At 35.4% G+C, this 21,042-nt stretch overlaps 1 protein-coding gene across 2 annotated transcripts in view; it reads left to right on the top strand.

Moving 5' to 3' along the window:
• LOC125247832 (protein HOS4) overlaps positions 1-21,042 on the top strand; it is a 109,151-nt gene that overhangs the window by 4,853 nt on the left and 83,256 nt on the right. For both annotated transcript variants that reach the window (XM_048159338.1, XM_048159339.1), the window contains exon 3: positions 4,700-5,041. In XM_048159338.1, coding sequence (XP_048015295.1) covers positions 4,700-5,041 — 342 coding nt within the window. The remainder of the gene's footprint in view (positions 1-4,699; positions 5,042-21,042) is intronic.

Below are 21,042 nucleotides of genomic sequence, written 5' to 3' on the forward strand. Positions count from 1 at the left end.
ATGCCTCTGCATTTACCCTATAGGCCCGTTCACACCAAGAACAATAACTATAAAGATACCTATCTATAACTATAACATAACTATAACATGTTTTTGCTGTTCTTGTTGCATTTACACAGCTTTAACCAGCAGATGTCCTCAGCATGCTATGTTTCAAGTGAATAGCTAGTGTAATCAATCTAATCTAACAGTGAGTTTAGCTGACAGCTCAATATAGCGGAATAAAAACAACAACTAGTCTTTTTCAGTGCAACGTCAAAGGAAGCAAAACAATGTTGTCGAAATTGCGCTGGATACCTGAGGTAATTTTATGTTACACTATTTGCTAGCCTGGCATTATGATCTCGTCGTTAATACTTCCACCATTTATTCCAAGGGTTTGACCGATTGTTTTCCATAAAAAAGAGGGGTTGACTTGTCAGAAGTGGTGGATTTTTCTGGACCTCGGCAATAAACTTTTCCGCAATGTCGTCTGCCATTTTAAATGCGCGAGGCCTTAAATTAGAATGGATTCTGATTGGCTGTCAGTGTTTTATCATTCAACAGCTGAAAAAAAATAATTCTGAAAGTGATCCCAATTATATTGTTTCTCTATGTCTTTATAGCTGTAGTGTGGACAGTGCTATATTTAGAACGATTTTTGGAACTATATATATATATATATATATATATATATATATATATATATATATATATATATATATATATATATATATATATATATATATATATAGTTCCAAAAACAGTGCTATATTTAGAACGATTTTTGGAACTATATATATATAGTTCCAAAAACAGTGCTATATTTAGAACGATTTTTGGAACTATATATATATAGTTCCAAAAACAGTGCTATATTTAGAACGATTTTTGGAACTATATATATATAGTTCCAAAAACAGTGCTATATTTAGAACGATTTTTGGAACTATATATATATATATATAGTTCCAAAAATCGTTCTAAATATAGCACTGTCCACACTACAGCTATAAAGACATAGAGAAATATATATATATATATAAACATGGGAACAGTAGAGCTGTCAGTCAATAGGGAAAACAAAGTGACTTGCATTACTTATTTGAAAAAGTAACTGTTGTAAATTTAAAAGCAATGCATTACTTTAGTTACTTTAAAATATAACCTGACTACATAACTCACGTTACTTGTAATGCGTCAGCCCAACACTGTCTGTGACGTACTGTTGAGTACTACAGAAAGTTATTTAGTTTTGTACATCAGTTTGTAAAACAAGCACAACTGCACTTAAAATAGAAGCCTATGGGGCATAACACACTGGAGGGTGTAAAAGCAGGAAAAGTTTCCAGGTTCACTGGATGGTCATGACAGGACTTGAACTTTAATGTACTGTAACTTTGGACAGACAGGGTTAGCAAACAATGTTATCACATCATTCTCATGTCAACATGAATAAGTCGTATGGTTATTCTGTTAAAACAGTGTGTATTTTAACAGACATCCATTATAAGTGCACTTAAATATCTTTTTCTTTTGATGTTTTGTTTGGTGCTGTCAGTAGAGCTTAACTTAATATTCAACCCAGAAGACTGCTTTATGTTTGCAGATCTTTCAACTTTCATTCTCTGTATAATGAAAATAAGTCACACAAATCAATGTTTAGTCTGCATTTTAGTCAGATCCCAACACCAAATCTTCAGCTTAATTAGATTCCTGTAAAATTTAACAGTGGAATTACTTCATTGCACAAGTATTCAGAAACATCAAATGCTTTACATTTTCTTCAATCCAAGACGAATCAGTCATTGTCCAGACAGGGCCAAAGTACAAGCGGCCACATGAACACAGTGTTTCTTAATTAATTGCAAAAGGCTTGGATTACACATCCGACCATTATGTATAGGAAAACAATTCCTAGCCAGTTACCAATCCGTGTGTAATGAATACCCATTGAACCTGACTGTTTAAACTAACTTGAATGGGGGGGTATTTTACTGGGACATTCTTGTCTAATGAAAGACATGACATGCCAGTGGAAATGGAGGCGAGAACAGCTGTGACATGCGGAAGGCATGCTGGGATATTTTAATGTGACGTCTCATTGAAGGAAGCTATACACCTCTAGTCTGGTTGATTTCCAGTTTTCGGTTTTCTGGCATACATATGGGAAAAAGCTAAAACATTTTGGATGAGGGTTTTGTTTCAGAATGGATTGGCTGTGCTCATTTTTTTTTTTTTTTTACAAAAAAGAAAATCGTTACAAGCCTCAACATGAAGTGTAGCACTGAAATATACATGGCTACCACTGAGGTCTTAATGAACATGACCGCTGCTATAAATGACACGAAGCCCACTGGGATTTCTCTTTCCAAATGAAGTGTAGTGGAGGTTGAGTATGGACTGAAGTCTGACAGATGAACTGTGGTTAATGGCCACTTCCAGAGAGGTCTCATCTCCACTGGGCCGTGTACGCGCATCAGCAGGTGACTAAAACAGCCACTGCACTTGTCAAACTGTCACATTACAGGCTAATGAAGAGTAATCATGCTGGCGTTGAGTGAAATGTTATTCCTCAGCTAAAGGGTATTTGTGCTTGTCAGCCCGTTTTAGATTAGCACAAAAAGCAGCACATGATGCTGTTACGGTGACGATAAGAGGAACTTAGTGCGGTAATGTTTGTTTAATGATGGTTTGGTGTGACTTGAGCAATAAATATGCCAGAATGGGTTGCATATTTAGATTAAATTAAGCTATCATTCAGTAGAAGCTAGACAGTTTGCTACCAAATGTTGGTTTGTAGTTATTGATAAACAAATTTTCCTATATATGTCATGATTTTATGAAATGTTGCAGTTTTTTTTTTTTTTTTTTTTTAATGGGGAGAAATCATGAGGTACATAAACTGTAATTTAAGGGTGTGCTCACACCAGGTTTGATTAAAACTAGCACTGGTGTGATTGCTCTGTTAGTGTGATTCATTTGATTTGATTGAAGTGTGGACGCTGCCATCTGAACCCTGATGCACCCTAAACAAGTGGACCGAGACACACATTTTCAGGGGTTTTGGTCCGCTTTTAAACAAACTCTGGTGCGGTTCAACTAAAATATGAATGCAACACGGACCAAAGACATCTCAACAAACCAAAAACAGGATGTGATGTCACAAGATTTGACCCTAAAAGGACTGAATGCTCAAGCATACCTGTTTTTCTTGTCATAGTTTAGTACAGGAATCAGAATCACGTCTCCTTCGTTTGTGTGTAACGTAGGAATTCCTGCCGCTGTTTTGACTCATTTATGTAAATTTTCTCAGCTGGTAAAATGCCATCATATGTACACATATACAAAGATTGCATTTAGCCCAGCACACAGCATTGTTTTGGAAGTTCTGCCGCAAAATACAACATAAAAGAAGTTTTTATCATTATTATTATTATTATTATTATTATTAGGTTCAGTTTTATCTTTAGGTTCAGTGTTAATAAGGACAGTGTGAATGCTAAGTGAACCAGGACTAAATGTATCATTTTCTTTTTTGCTCCAGACCAAAAGAACTAAGAGAACTGAACTTCAAGTGTGAACCTAGATATTGTCCATCACTAGATATTGTGGAATAAAGTCGCTATTTTGTTATTTTTGGTGCACAAAAAATATTCTCGTCACTTTATAATATAAAGGTTGAACAACTATTGTCACATGAACTGTTTTAAAAATGCTTTTAGCAGCTTTCTGGGCATTGAAAAAGGGAGTGTTATTGCTGGCGATGCAGGCCTCACTGAGTCATCAACGCGTTGAGCTCTCTCAGCCACCGTACATCTGATTTTATCAAAAATATCTTAATTTGTGTTCCGAAGATCAACGAAGGTCTTACGGGTGTGGAATGACATGAGCATGAGTAATTAATGACAGAATTTTCATTTTTGGGTGAACTAACCCTTTAATTCATTTTTGGATACAACTAAGAAGGTTTAAGACCAAGTGGGACAAGAAAAAAATGTTAATTTATAAACATATTGTAACTACCTACTTTTTATTGTATTAATTTTATCTTTGACAATACTTCTGTCACGATTATGTTCAATTTTCATAGACTTTTAGTTTGTATTCATCAGTTTCCTGTCTCTTTTGTTCTCAGTTTCCCGACACTTGTTTGTCTCTTTGGTTACTCATTACATTCTAGTTTGCCACTATGGTGACTCATCAGTTCCCTCGTTTAACACCTGTGTTTAGCCAATCATCTTTTTTTGCTCAGTATTTATATGCCTGTGTTTCTGTTGTCATGGTCAGTTCTCCTCAAGAGTTTGGTTAAGGTTTGCATTCTGCTAATAAAGTCTATTTGAATGAATCATCTTCATCCTGCCTTCTACCCACACCACGCTTGGAAGTTTGACAATTATAGCATATCTAATAGTTGTTTTTCTAAAGAATATTGGGTTTGTTCCTTTATTGCTTTCAAGAAGTCATGGAAGAGCTCATTTTACCTTAAGGCAAGGGACCCTGTTTGCTACAAAAATTTGTTGCAGCAAAACTGCAAAAATAAAAACAAGTGTGTATATTTAGGGCGTTATGCACATTATATATCATTTCATATAATAACACATATCATATATAAGGAAATGTATAAAAAAACATAAAGAGAATTGTAATTTTAGCTATTGGTTGGTTGGTTGGTTCAATTGTATATAGTTCATGTTTATGTTCTTTTCTGTATTTTTAGGAGCCTGAGTTTTCGACGACTGAGTTCACTCCATCATCTTCGCACACTTTAGGATCAGAGCAGCACAGTTGTGAGGGGTTAAAACATCTCACCGGAGATGGATTAGAGCCAGACCTCATGACCTCCACGCCAGCACCGGTTCTGGCCTTCACAGATGAGTCCGCAGCCAGTCAGAGTCACCGTCAGAGGCAGGATCCTACTGAAAACGAAGCTGATCAGACCCTAAAGAACAAAGGGTTTGACCAGGAGGAACTAAAGCAAGATCATGAGAATCGCATGGCACAGAGAAGCTACGATCTAGAGGAAGGAATGCCAGCTGTGGTGATTACCGAACCAGATGAGGTGAGTGAAGACCTGAGCGTTTTATCATGCCACGTCTTACAAAACCAATATGACTTCTCAGGAATGCTTAGGGCCCTATCATATCCAGGCGCGCCGCAAGTGTTTTTTGCTAGTTTCAGCCCAACACAGTTACCATTTTCTCATCCAGTGCCACGTTGTTTAAATAGCAAATGTGCTCGTGTCCATTTGTGTGCCCATGTGCGTGCTGGTCTGAAAACTAGGTGTGTTCAGGTGCATTGTTGGCGTGTTGCTATTTTGAGGCAACTGAAAATGACTGCGCCATTGATCAACAAAATCCTGGTCTAAAGTCAATGGCAAAGTATTTTTATTTATTTTTTTTGTGTTATTTAAGGCCGCATTAGTAATATGCGCCTATAGGCGAGTGCACAACGCGTGTACACTTCAGACTGTCCTCCAAAAAAACGACCCTATAGGTCGTTTTTTAAGCACCATATTACGACCTATATTTACGTTTTGAAGTCATGCACCCTCTAGTGGGCGTAAAAATAATGATAGTGTCGTGTCGTCATGAAATGACGTATGACTGTCATTACCCATCAAAATGCGTGTTCATTTAAATGCAATGTGTGGACTTTTTACACCATTTCTCCTATTTCCATTTACAAAAATTAAATTTTATTAATGACTACACCCACCCCACCCCTAAACCTACCCTTAGTGATTTAAAGTGCATTTACACTTTATGAGCACATGCGTACCGTGGGATCGAACCCACGGTTGCATGATCACATGATTGCATATTGTTATTGCAATGCTCTACCAGCTGAGCTACGCGAAACCCGAAATATGAGGCAGATAAAAGGGAACAATGCATTAAAATGAAAGCAAATGCTCCTATGGGTCGTATTTCATGAATTAAAATGAAAGTGTCCTGTTGTCGATAGGGGCGCCACTTTAGTAAACGCTCCTATGAGTCGTATTTCAGGGAAGTGACAAACGACCTATATGGTCGTATTGGTTGGAGAACATGTTGGTACACTTCTTGTTACACACATAGGGCCACGCAGCAGCACACAAACATGCCAAATATTAAAAATAAAACTGTTCCTCTCTGGAGAAGCATTCAGTCTTTCCACTTGCAAATTCCACCATGTAAATAGCGAATCCGTCATGGCACAAGCGCAACAGGCTTTTAAAGGGAATGGGAGATGAGACTTTGATTGGTTTATTGCATGTTACGCCCAAAACACACCCATGACTCATTAAGAGAATAGGTACAACCCTTTTAGACCATGCACCTGGTGCGGCAACCATTTTTTCCATGCCATTCAGACATGCCCAAGCTGCACTTGCGGCATGCGCTTTAGACCATGTGCTTAGATTGTTAAAATAGGGTGTTTTATCTTAAAGGTCCCGTTCTTCGTGATCCCATGTTTCAAACTTTAGTTAGTGTGTAATGTTGTTGTTAGAGTATAAATAAAATCTGTAAAATTTTAAAGCTCAAAGTTCAATGCCAAGCAAGATATTTTATTTAACAGAAGTCGCCTACATCGAACGGCCAGTTTGGACTACATCCCTCTACCTCCTTCTTTAATGACGTCACTAAAACAGTTTTTTGACTAACCTCCGCCCACAGGAATACACAAAAAAATGGGGCGTGGTCTTGTTGCGCTCCCACGGAGAAGAGCAAGAGTTGCGTTTGTAGAGTGTGTTTGTCGCCATGTCGTCGAAACGCTGTTATTTTCATCCCGCAGTCCAATCACCGGGTCTGATTCTGGCTCAAATTGATAGGGTAAAATTAAAGACATGTTTACAATAACACTGAGCGTGTGCATCTCCACGTTATGGTAAGAGGCGTGACTTTTCCGGGCACGGTGCGCTCAGAGCTGTCGAATCACAACACAGGAACCGCTGGCACAATCAGAACTCGTTACGTATTTCTGAAGGAGGGACTTCATAGAACAAGGAAGTCATCAGCCCGTTTTTATGACAGTGGAAACAGCGGTATACAGATAAGTAAATTATGTGAAAAATACTGTGTTTTTTTACACGCGAAACATGAACACATGTTATATTGCACACTATAAACACAATCAAAGCTTCAAAAAAACACGAAAAACGGGACCTTTAATGTGTCCATGTCACAGTGTAATTCATAATTTAAGTACTGAATAATAATAATTAACATACTTACTATAGGGTTCAGGTTAGGATTAGGGTTTGGTTTAGGGTAACTACATATAACGTAACGAGGACACTGTAAAATAAAGTGTTACAGACTTTTTCCCATACTTCCTCTGCGGAACACAAATGTTCAAAATGCTTTTTTCATGCTTTTTTATCATCCATTTTAGAATATGATGCACAAGTTGTAGTAAATGAATAAATAAAACTTTATTAAAATAATTGAGACCTCAATTTGCAATAATAAAGAAATATTAATCTTACTACTTAGATAAATTAGGTCATCACAAACATTATGACATCAGAATGCTTAGATTCTTCTGATCTGATAACTACACCAAAATGTCCATTAACAACAATTTGATCTGACTGTACCTAATAGATTACTTTATATTTTGTTTGTTTCTGCTATTAGTATTCATATATGCTGACTGACTGCTTTGTGTGAAACTTATGTGTTTTTTTCTCCCCAGTCTCTTTGTTCTTCTGTGTACAGTAGAGTCTTGCTCTCACATACAGTGTTTGTTCTTTGTGTAAATGTTATCTCTGATCATGCAGTGCTTTTTATCTCACAAATGAAACAGTTCTCATGATAAGGTCTACATTTCTTTCATTTTAAGTATGCAAATTATTAATTTACTTCTTAGATGGGTGCTGGTTTTACAGCAGTGGTTGTACCAAGATTTCACTCAGACAACTGGAAGTTCAGGGAATGTCGTACTTACAAGCTTTGAAAGTTTGATTAGAATAAGAGTAAATAAAGATTTCTTTGCTACTAACAAGACAAAACCAAAAAATAATATGTATAACAGGCTTCTGAAACACTTCAGCTCTGCTCCCGTCCTTCATTGATCAGGGAACTATAAGTCAAAATGAAATCAAGTTCTGCCTAATTATTTTTCTTCTTTTATATCTACTACTATTTTAGTAACTCAATGAAAATAAGTATTGAAAAAGTGTTTAGAAATTTTTGTTTCTGTCAAAAAAAAAAAACTGAAACTGAATTTAATGCAATTCCAGATCTGATTTTAAACATTATTGTGCACATTCTTCCAAATGTTTGTCTCAAAATAATCCAGACATTTTAAATGAATTTGCACCGCCTCTCATATCGTTCCAAACCTGTATGTGTAACAGTTCTGTTTAGTTTCAGTGTGTTTTTGATTGGTTCTCCCTGTGCTCATTTGCCTGTGTTCTTGATCATAATTAGTTCTACACCTGTTGTTTTTCTGTTGATTACTCTCCCTGTGTGTTTAAACCCTTCGTTTGCCTCTGTTCTTTGTCTTGCGATAACGTTAAAGCCGAGTGCACACTGTACGATTTTTGTCACAATTTTTACGTCTGAGACAAATTTTGAAAATCCTAAATGATTCCTCTGATTCTACACTCAAAAAAATCATTTGTTCATTGAACGAAATTGAATTTAAGGAAAACTTTTCCACACAATTAAGTTAGGTTGATACAACAAGACTACAACAAGTCCATTTAAACAAATAATAGTTTGTTGAGCAAACTTAATTTAGGTTATTGTGTCAGAAAATGAACATAATTGAATTAAGGAAAAAATTTTCATGAAATTGAATTATATTTTTCCAACAAAAAAGAATTAGTTTGGACTGATTTATTATAGTCTTGCTGTATGAACTTTTTTTTTTTTTCTTACACTCCAAAAAATGATTCTAGCTGCTTGTTCAGTTTATTTAAATAAAATAAGCTGAACCAACAAAATCTTTAGTTTTTTACTTAATTGGCATTTGCACTCAATTGTATTATGTTAAATGAAATTAAATTTGCAAAATGTTAGGTCAACCTAAACCATTTGTGTTGGGACTACATGAATCATTTATGTTGCATTGATTGAACCTGGGCAGTGGATTTCTAGTTCCCAGCATGCTTTGCGTAGGGAAAGATTGGGGACAGTAAATGTTGAACTTAAGTGCTGTTTAATGTGTTTTTTAGTAAAGGGAAATACCTTTTAAAGTTTGATGTTCAGTTATATTTGACATTTAAAAGAGTTTATGTTATGTCGATTTTTTGAGGTTACCATTATGCTGAAGTGTAGACCTTGTGGTTAGGCTCTAGGTGGCTACGTAAAATAAATTTATATTGTTCTCAACGAGCATTAACTGTGCTCAAGCCAGTGATGAGAAGTTCTTTATCTGATCATTATTTGCATGCTATAAATGTTACTTAGCATATGAAAAAGTGTTATTTTAGTTTAGTTTTTATAGAAATATAAATAAATTAGTTTGAGCGCCAGCACATAATTTACACAGTCTACATATGGTCATCGACTTTTCCCCTCTCAATGGTCATGAAACATGTATGTCTGTGTACAACAGCTAATCAAAACCTAAGCACAAGCGCACATCTTCACCATGATGGTAACAAAAAAACAACAACAAAAAAAAAGCACTGGTTGGATCAACAAGAATGAATTATGTTCAGGAAACATACACAGAATACGTCAAATGAAACTGGTGTGATCTCATTCAATTAGGATGAATTTCACTCATCAGTACAATTAACCTAGCTTAAGTTCAAATAAATCAGTTCAACTGTGTGGAAATAGGTGTCATAATTGAATTAAGTTAGACCAACAAGTTATTTTTTTGAGTGTATATGAAATTTCAACATGGAAACTCCTTTAAATGTCCAGCATAACTGAACATTAAAGACTAAGCCTTTCCCTTTACTAAAGCACTTAATTTCAACATATACTCTCCTGATCTATCCATATGTAAAGCATGCTGGGAACTAGATATCCACTGCCCAGTTTCATTCAGTGCAACAGAAATGATTCATGTAGTCCCAACACAAATGGTTTAAGTTAACTTAACATTTTACAAATTTAATTTCATTTAACATAATTAAATTGTGTGCAAATGACAAAGATTTGTGTTGTTTCAGCTTATTTTATTTAAATTGAGCAAACAGCTAGAATTTTTTTGAGTGAGGCTAAAATCTGAAGACTTTGATTGTTAGTTTGACATGTTCGACAGCTGATTAATGATTGCTGCGATCAAATTTTACCTCAGGCGAAATTCTGGCAGTGTCAGAAGATATGGCGCACAGTCCTGCTGATAACGTCAAATCGTCTTTGTTTTTCAAGACAAGCCATGATCAAACTTAACACTAGAGATTTCTTTGTTAGCCACTAGGGCTGGGCGATATTCGAATCATTGTCCCGCATTTCGTCAGTAATGCAGCTAAATCACAGTCACCGCTTTCAAATGGAGCGGCATTTATGTGCCGTAGATCACTGACAAGCTACGCAATTTGCGTTCATTATCGAAGGCGATTCTCTGCAGACAAGTGTCGTACAGTCTGACATTGATAACAGCTGAGATGCCACATTGTGACATGAAGATCATGTTCATAAAGTCTGACAAGTAACAATCATAAAGGACTATTATAAATCGTACAGTGTGCACCCGGCTTAAGTTGTAAGTGTAAAGTGCTTCTGTGTTCCTAGTGTTTATTAAAACTTAGTTTGTTCATAACACTTCTGTGGACAGCTAAACCCTGACAGTATGCTTTTTTTTTGTTTTTGTGAGAACCAAACAACATTTAACCCCTTTAACTTCCATTGTATCAAAAACCCACTGCTCAAAATATCTTCGTTCATGTTCCACAGAAGAAAAAATATCAGTCCCATTAAAGGGTAACACTTTATTTTACAGTGCCGTAGTTTCACCTTACTACATGAACTTACTGTAGTAATAACTAATAAGTAACTAACCCTAAACCAAACCCTAACTGTAACTCTATAGTAAGTACATGTAGTTAATTAATAGTACTCAGTACTTATTTGAGCAATTACAATGTAACTACGGCACTGTAAAATAAAGTGGAACCCATTAAAGTGTCTGTAACTTTGGTGCAATGCATTTTTTGTGTACATACAAGTTTTTTACACTGTACCTATCATCCAAGATGTTCATGTCTTTCTTTGTTCACTCAAAAAGAAATTAAGGTTTTTGAGGAAAACATTCCTGTATTTTTCTCCATATAATGGACTTCAATGGGGTTCAACAGGTTGAACGTCCAATATATATATATATATATATATATATAATTTTAAGCACAAATGTTTGTCTTGCACTGCTCTGTGAAGCTCCACGCATTACGTAATCACGTTGGAAAGGTCATGATTCATGCGTGATGTAGGCGGAAGTACTGTGGTAGGGCGAAAAACTCCATCTCATTTTCTCCTCCAACTTCAAAATCGTCAAATCGTTTTTACCGTTTTTTTTTTTTTTTTTTTTTTTTTTGTAAAGGCCGCTTGACTTAGTCTTTGAACGTTCATGCCTATGTCACGCCTGACCTTTCCAACACGATTACGTAATGTGTGAAGTTGTGGACACGCATCTCAGATCGCATCCTGGTGTTCCTCAAAAACCAAGATGAGCATTTGTGGTTAAACCTAGTTAACCCTAACCTTACCCATATTCAACGCAAGTTTTTTGCAATACAACATACACACGATAAGTACATTGTACAAAACAATTATTATTATTACTATATAAGCACATGTTAGTTAAAGACACCTAATATAAAGTGAGACAGTATAGTTTTGGAAGGACATGAACATGAGTATATGATGACAGAATCCCTTTAATTTTTCATTGATGTCATGAATCCCTCTCACTTTTCCTCCCCTCCCCTTCAACCACTTGACTCCATTCTGCTAAGTACAGCCCACTTTGACAATCCATTCTATTCCCTAATGGATAAAATCCCACTGTTAAATTTTCAGAAATACATCTGCAGTTACCTAATAATATAATGTGCCCTTTTGGGTTTATTATCTTTTTCTTACAGCGCAAACAATACGCAGCAGTATTTTTTTATGTGCGTTGGCTCACACACACTCACACACCTGTTAGTATGAAAGCGTGTGTGCGCTGCCCTGACTGAGCAGTAATGATATCTACTGAGCAGGGCTAGATTGATGGGTTAGCTGGATGGGCTGCACACTCTAAAGTGCCCCTGGGGGAGCCAATAGATAAATCAGTTTAAGCCCTGGACCCCATTTAAAAAGGCTTTGGCAGGTTAATGTGATATCCACTCCAATACATTATACCAGCCTCTCATTCAGGTAAATAGGCACTTACTCTGGCCTGACCCACACTCTCTGCTATCCAATTGTGTTTATTTCATTAGCTCATCCGTACAGAGTTTCCAATGACACAGGATTTCAATTGATCCTGGGCAGAAAATGATGGCTGGCATCAGGTGGCTGTGATGCGTTTAGGAAATAGAAGGTGTCTGATGTGCTATGACTTATGGGTGACGTTCAAGTGGCTCTGCCGTGATGCGGATGGATTTGGATCAGGTTGGTGTGTAAGTTTGGATTTTCGTGGCATTCCTATGGGTGATTATCAAGGGTTTGTTTATAACCTTAATCATTGATACTTTTATAGGCATTATGGCTGTGCTCCTGATGTAAAGTTCACGCTGTCTTATACTGTACCTCAATATGGCCAAATTCACAGACAGCATCACATGTATCCTTTGTTCATAAGGCGATCCAGACAAACTTGCAAGTAACATTTTTCATCTCAGATTCCACATGGAATCAAGCGAGTTGGCAATTTCAAATATAACTGCATTATTCAGTATTAAAAAATATTGATGTTTTATTGATATTTTATTTAATTTTCAAACAATATTTGTGTGTGCTATTTATTGTAGAATACAGATCTTAACTACATCTCATAGGGCAGAAAAAGTGAGATTTGATGGCTCAGATAAATCTGAATGTCTGCAATCAAATATCGGAGATCTCTATGAGCTCTAGTGAAAATCACGTACACTTCAGCACACTTTTAAAGAAAGAAAAGAATACTTATTATGGAAATAATGTACTTTAAAATAATATACTTAAGTGTGAACCGAATGTCATGTTTTCGGACACTTAATTTCATGTTATTTAAAATAGTTTTATAGTTTAAATGTATATTCAATGCTATTAGTTTAACCTAAGAGTGCTTTTAAGACCCATTTAGTCTATATATATATATATATATATATATATATATATATATGTGTGTGTGTGTGTGTGTTTTTTTTGTTTTGTTTTTTTTCATAATTAGTTGTATTGTCTTTGAATAGTGCTGAATGGCAAGCATTTATAGGTAAACTAAAATATATTAAAATGTCATTTCTATAGAAACTTTTATGCAGGGCTGCAACAACTAATCACTAAATTAATCGATAATGAGATTCATTGTCGATGATTTTCATTATCGATTAGTCGGGTCTGCCCGCCGTGCACGGAAAACTTCCACCAGTCACGTCAAATTACAGCACTGAATAATGCATTTCTATGGACAAAATGCATCTAAAAATAGTGATGGAAACAGAGTGAGCTGTTGCGGGGAAAGTACGTGATCCAAGCTGCCCAAAACATGAGATTTCTTTATTTTAAGCTTCAAGCTAACGCATTAGCGCAATGTTTAACATGGCTTGTCCTGTCAGGCGCTTTGACAGATGAGTGTGCTGTTTAATGTGTTTCCTCAGCACAAAACTTTCATTTTACAATTATATCCTTATGTGTAAGTGTTATAAATTCACGCAAGTATTTCCATTTTGCATAAAGGCTCGTCCTGACAGTCTGCGTTAAACTTCAATCTTTACCGAATTGAGCGCCGGCGCGCGCATGTGCACCAAACGGATGGGACACATTAGAGAGTGAGGCAATTAAAATTCAGGTCAAAAATATTCATTTTGCTGAAATATCTGTTGATGGACATTAAATTTAGGTTTAAAAGTCAACATGTAATTCCAGTATTTTATGAGAGTGGTAACTGAAAAGGAGGTGGCATAGATATAGATTCACTATGTATGTTTTCATATCGTTCAGTTGGCACGTTTGTTTGAAGGACAGCATTGGATGTGAAATAGTGTGTTTTGTCAATAAAATAAAAAAAGAAAAAGAAAATTGTTTGCTTTTAAATTTTGAAGTACACAAGTGTACATTCAATACAATTTCACAAGGAGATATTTTCATCAAATTCAACAAAGACCAAATTATTTGAGCTATAGTATTCCAATTAATTGTATAACTCCATAATCATACAGTATGTCAACAACTGTCTAATTTATATCTATTTTTATTTCACAGAGAGAATTGAGAAACATCTGTGGAATGAATCATAAGACATGAAAATGAGCTCCTGAGCTATGAAAGAGCAACATTTGAGCAATGAAAAGTTCCTTATTAACTCATTCACCAGCTGGGTAATAATTTTATCAGGAACTTTATCATCATAAGTCATATTGTAAAAACTAATTGTATCTGTCTGATATAAGTGACCTTTATAGTGATTTAAACCAAAGCCAGAAAATATCTGTCATTGCCAAACTTTACCTAAGTGAAAAATTAATTGTCTGAACCGTTTTTCTTCCAGAACTCCTCATGGCAACACATATTTGGAATAATAAGAGGAAAAAAAGTCTCGATGTCTTGACGTTTTTGTGGCAGGTGCGGTTTCACTGAGAAACGTACTCGTCTGCGAGTCACACAATTGCCTGCTCAGTCTGTCACAAAAAATGCAAGGCAAAACTGCTAAATAATCGCCCTGTCATAGAGATAAAAATAACGGAAAATAGTTTCAAGGCCATGATGCAGTTCACTAATAATTAGAGCAATTTTATACTTTCACAGCTTTCCTTAAGTCTGTGTGTTTTTCTGAACATCATCATTTTTTGAAGTTAATGATACTATAGTAAACAGAAATCACACACTTCTGTACTGTACCTTTGAACTCACAGTGGGCTAAACATGGGTACGGAGCGTATCTGTAGGGGGAGGGTCCGTCAGTCCAGCGCTTTCCCAAGCTCTGAATATATATTGAATATTTGAATATTGTAGGCACTCGTTTGCATCCAAATGAGTTCTGCTTGTCTGGGTGATGGACAATTTCAACTTGACCCCTGTCTCTTTGTATGCAACCTACAGTTTACTGTCAAAAGCATCTCATTGTCTTCACCTCATTTTTCTGCATACCTCTGGCAACCCCACATTTCTCAGTGTCTTGAAAGTATGGATTTCGTCTGTAAACATTGTATTTTATACCCCAGTCACACTATTGTCTGGGTGAAGTCACCTCCGTTCTATTGTTTAAAACCTTCATTCAAAAGCCATTTAGGTAAAGAGATATGTGGGAAAAATCTGCCTTTGTTAGAAAATATGTTCCAAATAAGCAATCTGAGAGTCGTAGACCATTCATTAGAGCACTGCGAAAAATGACTTTCTTACTCAGTGTTTCTGCCCTGTTTTTCAGTACAAATATATAAACATTCTCAAATCAAGATATATAGTTGAGAAGCAAAATGACTTAAGACATTGTATGCTTAAAACAAGTAAATGCAAAATATATGTATGCCAAAGGGGTCAGAAAAAGAATCTTGTTTTCCTTTTTGAATTAAGTTTATTTTACTTACCCCATTGCCAGATCATTTTGCTTGTTTTAAGCACACATTTTTACTCATATTTTTGGCTAATATATAACTCAAGTTAATGTGTCTTGATTTATCAAGTATAGTCTTTTTTTTTTCCATTGTAATAATTGATAAGTCAACTAGGCACATATGTTCTGTCATTTAAATATATTTTATGTAAATGTTACATTTTATTTTTGTTTTCATAAAATTGTATTACTTTCTCCCACAACATTTTAATTCAATTTTCACAATTCTTTATTCTATCCTCGTTACCTGAGCTTCCTTGACACAAGGTACGTAATATAATAATATAACTATACTAAAAAAACACTTATTTTCTTTTATAATCAAACGATTATTTAATCATGAGTCAAACACATGGACACAGTCAACGCACAACAGTTTAAACTCACACATTAAAGGGTTAGTTCACCCTAAATTGAAAATGAAGTCATCATTTACTCACCCTGGTGTTGTTTTAATAGCATAATTTGCCCTTCTTCCTTTTTTCAGACCAAAATATGAGAATTTATAAAAAATGTCCGGCTCGCGCTCATCTATATAATGGTAGTAAATAAGCATCAAGCTTTTAAAAAAGATTCAGAAGTGTCACAGAATGATCCAATCTAACATGCGACGTATGTTCCAAGAGCAATGGGGGTAAATGATAGGGTTTGTTAAAAAACAAACCGAAATTTAATGTATTATTTAAGGAAAATCCTGTACTCGACTGTGCGTTCGTGAGACTCTATTAGTGCCTCAGTGCACTCTGAGTCGCCCAGAAAAACACACAAGTTGTGAGAAATCAGGGGACCTATAATGCCCGTTTTACAATATGTAATATAAGTCTCTGGTGTCTCAGAATGTGTCTGTGAAGTTTCAGCTCAAAATACCCCACAGATCATTTATTATAGCTTGTCAAATTTGCCCCTATTTGGGTGTGAGCAAAAACATGCCGTTTTTGTGTGTGTCCCTTTAAATGCAAATGAGCTCCCCTTTCCAGAAGAGGGCGGAGCTTTAACAGCTCAACAACAACAAAGCTGGAGAATCTCACGCAGCCAAAATGAGGATTGTCAGTAACGGTGTTCAGCCTTACATTGTTCAAACCGGTGTCATTCGGTAGAATGAAATATCCTCATTCCTTTATATCCTCTGGGACTCGCGTGTGGCACTGATATCTGTCTCTCATTAGCAATCGCGCCCGCGATTCTCGGCCACGCCCTGCTTTGTGCCACCGTCATGTTAAAAAACATGAATGCATTCACTCATCCATAAATATTATTTCCCCATAAACATTATTAGATCCATCGGCATGACGACAAGTTCCATGATTCCACGCTCATTCATTGCGTCATACGCCAATACGCCTTTGTTATTGTTTTGAAGAGGTTAGCGACCCCTAGCTGCAAAAAAAATACAGATTGTGCTTTTAAACAGAATTCTTTAAAAGAAATATCTTCCTTTGTATTGAACTTTGAGTGCTGTCACTTTGCAGATATTGTTTATGCTCAAACAGCAAGATTACACACTAACTAAAGTTAAAAAAGTGAAATCATAATCAACCACCCCTTTAAAACACGTCGAAATACAATCCCTCTACTTTCTTTTCTGAGGTCAATATATCTGTTTTGTTCATCACAGCTGGAAGTTATTGCGATCACATTTGTCACCGGTCATTCTGACTGTCATCTGGCAACCAGAGTTCTGGTCCAGAGATATTCAACTCTACAGAGCCCCTAAAGGGACATGGTGGTGGAAAAAATTTGGGATGGGAGGAATTTTTTTTTTTTTTTTTTTTTTTTTAATCTTTTGCGTTCTCTCGCAAAACTTTTGCATTCCCTCTCAAAGATATTATCATTCCCACGCAAAGATATTATTGTACACAGAGACTTTTTTGGGATATCCAGGCGTTGTATTTCGTCACATTTTTTTATTTATTTTATTTTTTTTACTTAGATGTTAATAGAGTCTCATGAATGCGCAGTTGAGCACAGAAGATCAACGGCCAAGGTCAGGATTTTCATTAAATTATATGTAAAATTTCTGTTTGTTTTTACCAAACCCTGTCACTGTCATTATATGGACAAGCAGGACCTTTTTTATTATTTCTATTTTTGTTGTCCAAAAAAAAAAAAGATGAAAAAAAAAAATGGCATACAGCATTGGAACAACACTAGTGTAAATAAACAATGACTTAATTTTCATTTTAGTGTGAACTATCCTTTTAACACCCAGACCCAGGCAGATCCAACAGGCACAAAGATGCAATGCAGTCGGTGGATTAATTTGGTAACTGCTAGTCTATGACAGGCTCCATAACCCACTGGTGTGTGTGTGTGTGTGTATGTGTGTGTGTGATTGTGCTTGTTCAACTGAAGCCTCTTCAAATGACTTCACCAATCACTTGTGAGAGCAGAGTGTATTTGAAAGCAATTGGCTTCTCAAATGAGAAATATAAAGATACCAATATTATGCATGGAGTTATTTTGGACTCTCAGAGGGCCACTAAAGAAGTAATTCCCCTCGGATGGAGATACCCGGTAACTAATATGAATGCAAATTGGATTAAACGCCTGCATTAGCGTCTGATAAACAATTTACGTTGCCAAGTGCTCAGAAGGGATGCAACATTTTAACTGGAGCTCTCATTTTTGATAGACTGTGTGATGAAATTCACCCCTGTGTACTTTTACTTAAAGACTCAGGACTGAACATTTTCTATGAATGCTTTAGAAATGCATTCTTAAACATTTCATAGTGGTTTATAACATTTTGTCTTTTCATAAATGATAGCAACCACAGTTACAGTACATTATAATTCTTAATTCATAATTCATAGGGGTGTGACGAGACAGTTAGCTCACGAAACTAGATGAGACATGAGAGTTCACGAGAACGAGACGAGATTTTTACACGCTATTTTTAAGAAATCCAGCATTACATGTACATGCCTGGAAAAATAGTCTGCAGGTGCATTTGAAATGGTTTAAATAATCATCTTGAAATGAATCTCATTTCAGTTCTACTTTCTGAGTATGAATTATCGTATGCAGTAAAAGACAACAGTACTCAAGCACTGTAAAAGGTTTTTCATATGAGTCTGTTCAGACCTTACTGTACATGATTTATGAGCTTCTACAACTTTTGACCTCCTAACTGAACTCCTTTCCACAAATTGATCATGGAAATAAAAAATGAATAACAGTTTTCTCTTAGTCTTATTAAGTGTGAACAATAAGTGCAACCATAATTAAAGTACTCTCTCAATATTCAAAGTGCAAACAGAAACCAAACTTTTCTTCAATCATGATACAGAGCTGAGAGATGGTTACAACTACACAGGCCTACAAAGCTTTCATATTGGGAGATGTCTGCATGCATCAGGGAGCCGCTCTCAAAATGTGGGGTATTGAAGGGTATTGAAATCGCATTTAAATGCGCACTTGCACATTTTATTTTATTTATTTATTTATTTTAAAATTCCAATAAACACATCTGTACCCACACAACAGTTGAAATTTACTGTATTATAATATAACAGCTGTAGTTATAATTATTGAATCTGAAATCTGTTGTAAGGCATTATGAGGCAGCTCACTAGTTTTTGAAGCTGCTATGAATTTTATTGTAGTGAGATGGAATGATAAAATATGTTTACAATTATGAAAAAATGTAAAATGACACCTAAAAAGCACTTAAAATACAAACATTTTTGATGTACTATGTAGACAGGTCATGTATAATTCAGTAATTTTGTAAATATCACAATAATGCTACTTATTTATTTTTTTTCTTTTCAATTTGTGCAAAAAATTGTAAAATTTCTTAGTTTAAACATTTGTTTTGTTATCTATTTTCTATTGTGAATAAAATATTGGCTCATGTGATTTGAAAGTCTTTTAGTTTTCATTTTATTCAAATTTAAAAAACGTTCCAACTTTTCTGAGTTTGTAGTACTCATGCATGTTAATTGCTCTTAACTTCAAGTACTGAGTTAGCCAACTCATACATTTTGATAGCAATTAACATAAAATATTTAGCTAATTAACTTTTTTCTTTTGAGTTCTTGCAAATCAAATGAGTGATTTATTTCATTGTAAAACCTAAGAAAATACAAAAAAATGTAAAAATTGGTAATTTCCTAACATGTTAACAATAGCATGGTATAGCATTTACTGAATGAGTACAGCTTACTTACCTGTTCTCAAACCAAGCAGAATGCACTACTTGTCACCATTATGGTAACTCTCCAAAAACCCACATTAACAGAAAGTCTTCTTAATTAGCATTACAAAACATTAATCACTACTAAATCTCCCTTATCCATTAATTTTGCACAAAGAACATTATTTAACACTTTATTTTAGCATTTACTCTCCCTTTTGAGTGTCATGGGCAAAGCATACTGGGAAATAGAAATCCCAGCCCTGTTTCAGTTAAACTTAAGTTAGTCTAAATGAAAAGAAATTAGTTCATACAACTCAAAACAATGAAACAGTTCAGTTTACTTGAAATATGTCAGTCCTGTGAACTCGAAAGAAAAAGAAAGTTCTAAATACTCATAATAGTTAATTTAACTGAACTAATTTGTTCAATTTAAGTTTGTCCTACTCAAACCCATTAAGTATTTTGAGCATAGGGTTTACAGTGTGTGAACAGGCCTTAAAGGATTAGTTCACTTTCAAATAACATTTTCCTGATAATTTACTCACCCCCATGTCATCCAAGATGTCCATGTCCTTCTTTCTTCAGTCGAAAAGAAATTAAGGTTTTTGATGAAAACATTCCAGGATTTTTCTCCTTATAGTGGACTTGAATGGTCTCCAAATAGTTGAAGGTCAATATTACAGTTTCAGTGCAGCTTCAAAAGGCTTTCAACGATACCAGACGAGGAATAAGGGCCTTAAAGCGAAACGATTGGTCATTTTCGAAAAAAAAAAAAAAAAAAACGTATATGCTTTATATAAACAAATGATCGCCTTCCAAGTGGTTCCGCCAAAACCGCACATTCGTATTCTTCAAAAAGTTTACGCTGTATGTCCTACGCCTTCCCTATTCTACTTACGGAACAAACACAGTGCCAATTTACTTTTTTTAGAATAGGTAGAATAGGGAAGGCGTAGGAAGTACAGTGTAAGCTCATCATTTGTTTATATAAAACATATACATTTACATTTTTTTTTTTTTTTTTTTTGCTAGATAACACCCTTATTCCTCGTCTGGTATCGTTTAAAGCCTTTTGAAGCTGCACTGAAACTGTAATTTTGACCTTCAGCCGTCTGGAGGCCATTGAAGTCCACTATAAGGAGAATAATCCTGGAATGTTTTCATCAAAAACCTTCATTTCTTTTCGACTGAAGAAAGAAAGACATGGACATCTTGGATGACATGGGGGTGAGTAAATT

Source organism: Megalobrama amblycephala, linkage group LG15, assembly GCF_018812025.1.
Source record: "Megalobrama amblycephala isolate DHTTF-2021 linkage group LG15, ASM1881202v1, whole genome shotgun sequence".
Classification (NCBI taxonomy): Eukaryota; Metazoa; Chordata; class Actinopteri; order Cypriniformes; family Xenocyprididae; genus Megalobrama; species Megalobrama amblycephala.